Here is a 6,000-nt window from a genome sequence, read left to right as displayed (position 1 = left end):
TAAGGCAAACTTGTTTAACTTATGTCTGTACTCAGATATTGTTGCTTCCGCTGACTCGTCTATCATCGAGCACTTGTATTCGAGCCCTCGAGGCCCCTGGCTTGTATTATGATGCTTGTATGACTTATTTATGTTTTAGAGTTGTGTTGTGGTATCTTCCCGTGAGTCCCTGATCTTGATCGTACACATTTGCGTGCATGATTAGTGTACGGTCAAATCGGGGGCGTCACAAGTCTCCCAATCTACGGGCCGTGTTGTTCTCTATGACACAATGCCGACGCGTGTGTGCCTCCGACCTCTTCTTCCTTGTTGCTGTAGTGGGGGAAGATCCACCCTCCCGCCACCCACATAGCCACATCTCGACGATCCTCAGGTATAACTTCCTTCGAAAACGGCCTTGCCCTACTGCCCCAGCTCCCCATCTCGATGTATGTGGATCTTTTCAACTTCTCAAGCCCACACGTAGCTATGCTCGATCGGTTGTTCCAAAGCCCTCTAACTTTTTACTATTAGGGTAAGGCTATTTCATGCAGTTGAATCTATGACTTGGTTCATGCAGCTGGAGCAGCCACCACGCCGAGCCACTACCCCACCCCGTGCCGTTCACCTGGATCCAAGCGTTAGATCCGAAATGGGCCCGCGACCACCACTGACCCGCAGCCGCCGCCCTGCAGGAGCACACTCAGGCCACCGCCCCACCGACCGCGCACGCCGCCTCCCCGAGCATCTGTTTTCACCCCGCGCAAGCGCAACACCTCCACGCGCCCAGGGTGCCCCATACCAGCCGGGGGTGGGCGAGAGGAGGGGGAACGAGGCCTCAGCGCCGCCAAAAGCTAGCCATTCTTTGCCAGGCGGCGCCTGTCGGCGGCGGCGAGGGGAGAAGGAGGGAGGGAGTTGGAGTCCCGGCAGCTAGGGTTTCCCCCTGTCACTCGAGGGAGCGACCGGGTGGGGGAGACGGGGAGAAGGGTATGGTCTTGCAAATTCCTTGAACATTGTAGTAGGGAAGTGAATAAGGTTGCTCATGAACTCGCTGGGCTAGCTATTTTTTTCTGTGACAAGAGATTAGACGATGTAACCGTTATTTCCAATTTATAGAATTGATGATTTTTCAAAAAATAAAGATCGCAAAGTTTTGGTGAGGCCAGGACCGCATGCTAGGTGTTACAAGTTATTCTATTTTTTTATAGATAAAAGACGATAATTACAAGTTATAATAACTTTATGGAGTTAGACCAAATACACAGTTGGATAGGCCAAATCACACGGAAATACTGAATACGTTCTCAAGAGACATATCCGTCCATTTCCCGATGTAACCTTTCTGTTTTGGCACAGCGTGTCACTCTTGAGCAACTACATGGAGGAATTAGCCGTGTCCTTTTTCAAATCAAAGTAACTAAAACTGGTCTGCGCGGAGGCGCGTTGCATTATGTGGCTGACAATATTCCACCGCGTGAATCTACTCAGCAGATGGAGAAAGGTTCCAGTATAAAAACCATTCATGTCTCCAATTTTCAAAAGGCACGATACGGCTTGCCAAGAACAGCGATGTTCGTCACATTTGACGGTCTACTGCTCGTTTGACTGGAGTGAACTAATGTACGTAGATGCTACGACTACCCTGAAGAAAGTAACAGGTTGAACGAAAGCACATAATCTAATTGGAGACCGCAGGTGCTAAGCAAAGAATCTAACGGCCGGCCCAGCAGGGCTGGATCCTTTGCACCAAGGCCTGGACGGAGGAAGGAAGTTGCCGAGGCATTGCCTGTGACCATACAGTAGTCAAACGCGCGCGTGACCTCACACTGCCTGTGTCATGGCGATGACGACTTGTATATGTGCAGTAGCCATGCCTCCCTTTGCTTGCTTCCTTTGATTCGAGTATCTACTATGGTCGCCCGGTCGTCGGGACCAACTCCCGTGCTTCCATGCAGCTTCCTCCTCCGTCCGTCCTCATTGCTTTCAACATTTTCCTTACTACTTTTCCTCCCGCCCGATAAGAATGGGAGTGGCACGCAAACACCTCAACTTAATTAATTAGAGAACCCGTTCACCCTACCTGCGCCTACGCTGAAGCTTATAACGGTGAACGCTGCACAGTAGCTAGCGGGGTATCACTAGTGGTGTAGCACTGCTGTAGTTGCATGGCATCTTCGGGCAGCGCGGGGAGAGACGTGCCGGCGGCGAGGGCGGTGAACGACCTGATCGAGGCGCGCGAGGGGGCGACGAGGCTCAAGGGCATGCTGCAGGAGCAGTCGTCGGAGTTGACAGAGCTGATGGACGGGATGCTCAACAAGCTGTCCAGCGCTCTGTCGGCGTTGGACACCGGCTGCACGGCCGGAGCGTCCGCGTCCGGGTCGGCCGATGGGGTGATCAGGGCGAGGGCGGAGAGCTCGACCGGGAGGACGAGGAAACGCAGCTTCAGCAGAAGGTTAATAACCGAACTCTCTTCAGGAGCACACGGTCGATCTGAACAGTGTGTTGTGCTGATTAACTTCTTTTCTTTGGCAAAAGCCAGCTGAGTTCCTTTGATCGATGCTCATTTTGATTAGTTTGCTCATCAACCTTTATATGGCAGATTAGAAGGCTTCTCTGGCAAGCGGGTGACTGACACGCTGGTTGATGGTCACATATGGCGGAAATACGGGCAGAAAGAAATCCAAAACTCAACTCATCCGAGGTACGTACACTTGTTTTGTTTCTGAAAGAAGCACTAAAACTATAATAGCTAGCACGATTTCTCTTTGCCCACGCTCGCACTGATTTGCGATGGAAACTGGAGGAAATTAAATCATGAGCTTCGTTATGGTTTGATCTTTCAGGAGCTATTACAGGTGTACGCACAAATCAGACCAAGGCTGCAACGCCAAGAGGCAAGCCCAGATCTGCGAGACCCATCCAATCAAGTACGACGTCACGTACTACGGCGAGCACACCTGCAAGCCTCCCTCCAATACCCCAATGATCATTGCCGCTGCGAGCGACGACCGCGCAGAAAACCTCGTCAGTTTTGCCCCGACGTTTCCTCAGTTGGGCCAGGCCACTACTCAGCTGTCCTCCTCCTGGTGCACCAGCGTTGACGACGTGTTCAGCTCCTCGTCCGACCCGTTCGTGCAGGCGCACGAGCTCGCCGCCGTCGTGGGATCGGCCGGGAGGACGTCCTCGACGGTGGGGTCGGTGCCGGACCACAGCGGGAGTGGGATCGGCGACATGGCGGGAGGCGGCCAGGGTGGCGGCACGGGCAGTTTCCCGTCGTCGCCGAGCAGCCTCGGGTTCGTGGTGGGCTCTCTGGGCAGCATCGGAAATGACGATTTTTTCCTGTTCGATCCATGACAAGGGATTGAATCCTTTTTTTCCGGTGGTTCCATCCATCACTTCACTTGCATGCAAGCATGCATGCATTGCATATAGCATCCCGTGCATGATGCGTGCATGCGCATGAATCTAACCAGTGTGCAACTGTACTTTTAGATAATAACCAGTGCACAACTGATATTCTGTAGATTACAAAAGGTTGGTAAAGATCAGCATATGTATACGTACGCCAAGCTGTGTGTTTGTGCAGGAATCTGTTATAGATCGCCAAATCGAGTAATGATAACAGCGCCAGTTTACTCAAGATACTAGATCCGGACTATGTAGTTTCCATGAGCAGATCCGAAGAACATATACTGTATGAATTAAATAAAAATACGGCTTGAAATGTTGATGTATGAGGTACAGTGGAATATTGATATTTACATTTGAATTGTTGAACAAATATGTTTCTGCACAAACATAAAGAGATAAAGGTAAAAATAAATATATTGTCGCTAAACTAAAATTAAATTGGCAAAATCAATAAACCGTATATATTTTACTTCATATAGTACATGTCCATCACTAAACCAAAAAATAATTGGGTCAATACGTTGATTTCTCACAAAATAACTATTTGTGCTGTAAATCATATCAAAATTTCATATTAGGTGAATAAATAATCCAAAATTTAAATATGCAAAAATAATTAAAATAAAATAAGATAATTATTTATTTATTTGTTTGTTTCGCTCAAAAAGGCGAGTTAGGTTTTGCTTGAACTCTTCATATAGTCTACAAATAGAAATAGCTATTCTTTTAAGAACATCTATAGCCTCTATAGCCATTTTACTCGCAAAAAAAATCTATAACTATTTCAGGTGAATAAATAACCAACTAATAAATAAAATAAAATAAGGCAATTCGATGGAATGAGGCTTACCTCAACATGCAACCATGCAAGGAAAAATACCCACCACCACATGCAGCCATGCATGAAAAAATATTATTCATTACATTTATACTTATATTCAATAAATATTTTACCAATATACATAACCAAATTAACAAGTCATATGTATTTAAAAAATCACATGTTGTTAATCTAAATATTTTTATTCCATGCTATCAAATATCATTGAAATATATTAAACCGACAAAGGTACCATCTAGTCAATGAAAATATACATGTTGAGAGATCGCGCGCGCGGGGGGGGGGGGGGGGGGGGGGGGGGTATGCAGTCTCCATAGTGGTCCTGGGCTGGTGCGTAGGTTGGAAACTTTTGTTTTCTGCTGCGTTACCCTACAGTGGCATCATGAGCCGTGCTATGTGTAGATGCAGGTTGCGATCTAGAATACATAGAGATGTATGGGTGTTGCACAATATAATTAGGTAGTAGATGAGTTTTATTACTGAAAATTATTTGTGCCGGTAGCAGATGAAATCCGGGGGGTGGTAAAAAACCAGCAAATAGGTAGTAAAAAAAGTGTAATCTTCTTACAAATCATGCACTACTGGGAAAGGGCTTATAGGTGAACCCTAATGAGTGGCGGGCAAAGGAGGGCACCCGCCACTGCTAATTTTGAAAGCAAGTAGTGGCGAGTGTTAAAACCCGCCCGCCAATGCTACGCAAGTAGCTATGGCGGGTGGCGAAGATAACCCGCCACAACTGTGCATTTTCTAATTCGTGCCCGGCTGGCAAGCTACTGTGGCGGATGCAGATAGGTGCCCGCCACGGTTCACTTCCACAGCTGTGGCGGGCGGCTTTCTGAACCCGTCACAGCAATATTTGGGCACCCAGGCGCCAAACGTCTTTAAATATTTTCAGATAGTGGGTGGCGGGCTCTAGCAGTCGCTCGCCACAGCTATATTTGGCCACGTTGCCGCCTCCCACGCTTATACTGGGGTGGCGGGCTACTCCATGCGCCCGTCACTGCTATACATGACCTTACCTACCCCCCCCCCCCCCCCCCCCCCCCGACAGTCGGATCTCATTCTAAATGCAAACTCTTTCTCCCTCCTCTCTCGCCGCCGCCAGTGTCATGGCGTCGTCCGTCGCCACCGGCGAGGTTGCGGTCTGCCGCCTCGAATGGCGTCGAGGAGCCAATCTTCCCCGTTGCCCGTGTCGTCTGTCCCCACCTCGAAGTTCATCGGCGTCGCCGTGCAATGCTACCTCGAACTACTTCCCCGTGGCCGTCGCCCGTACCTTCCTCCGCATCCAACATCGTCCTCGTCTCCGTCGAACTCGCCGTCCGCCTCCGCCTCCGCCATCGACCTCCACCTCATCCATCCCGCCGTCCGACTCCGGCCCGGTAAGCACACCTCCCTTCTCTCTGTTAATGGGTACTTGTGGTATGGGCTTCATATGGATAGAAATGTTCATACAACAATTTAGTAGTGTAGTTAAAATGTACAACATATGAATAAAAATCTAGTACAACATTTTGGTAGTGTAGCTAAAATTTGTTGTATGATGTACCATTGAATCTTCATAAGTGAATGTCTTAAAATTGAATGTGTGTGCTACACAAAATGTACTACATATGGATGAGCATATGGTGCATTAGTTTTTTCATGATGCAGGTGTATTCATAGTGAGTGCCAATGTTTTTGTGAAGTGTGGATTAAGTTCGGTTTCGCTTAATTTCTGGCACTCAATATGTCCAATTTCTATCAAAGTCGTGCTGTTTTTTCTAAATGTT

General features: G+C 48.2%; 1 protein-coding gene across 1 annotated transcript; it reads left to right on the top strand.

Annotated features, from left to right (window-relative positions):
• The first annotated feature begins 1,964 nt into the window (after positions 1 to 1,964).
• On the top strand, positions 1,965 to 3,748 carry LOC109771625 (transcription factor WRKY45-1). Its single transcript, XM_020330322.4, has 3 exons — positions 1,965 to 2,431; positions 2,579 to 2,680; positions 2,823 to 3,748. Exons 1-3 carry the CDS (start codon positions 2,145 to 2,147, stop codon positions 3,331 to 3,333), a joined length of 900 nt encoding a protein of 299 aa, XP_020185911.1. The 5' UTR covers positions 1,965 to 2,144; the 3' UTR covers positions 3,334 to 3,748.
• Positions 3,749 to 6,000: the final 2,252 nt, after the last annotated feature.

This window comes from Aegilops tauschii, chromosome 4, assembly GCF_002575655.3.
Source record: "Aegilops tauschii subsp. strangulata cultivar AL8/78 chromosome 4, Aet v6.0, whole genome shotgun sequence".
In the NCBI taxonomy this organism is placed as follows: domain Eukaryota; kingdom Viridiplantae; phylum Streptophyta; class Magnoliopsida; order Poales; family Poaceae; genus Aegilops; species Aegilops tauschii.
This window is presented reverse-complemented; position numbering and strand designations above follow the sequence as displayed.

Bases quoted from the DNA above. Each gene is read 5' to 3' on its own strand.
- LOC109771625 (XM_020330322.4), top strand. From the start codon at position 2,145: ATGGCATCTTCGGGCAGCGCGGGGAGAGACGTGCCGGCGGCGAGGGCG. The intron at 2,432-2,578 runs GTTAATAACCGA...TTTATATGGCAG, and splicing joins AAACGCAGCTTCAGCAGAAG to ATTAGAAGGCTTCTCTGGCA. The intron at 2,681-2,822 runs GTACGTACACTT...TTGATCTTTCAG, and splicing joins CAAAACTCAACTCATCCGAG to GAGCTATTACAGGTGTACGC.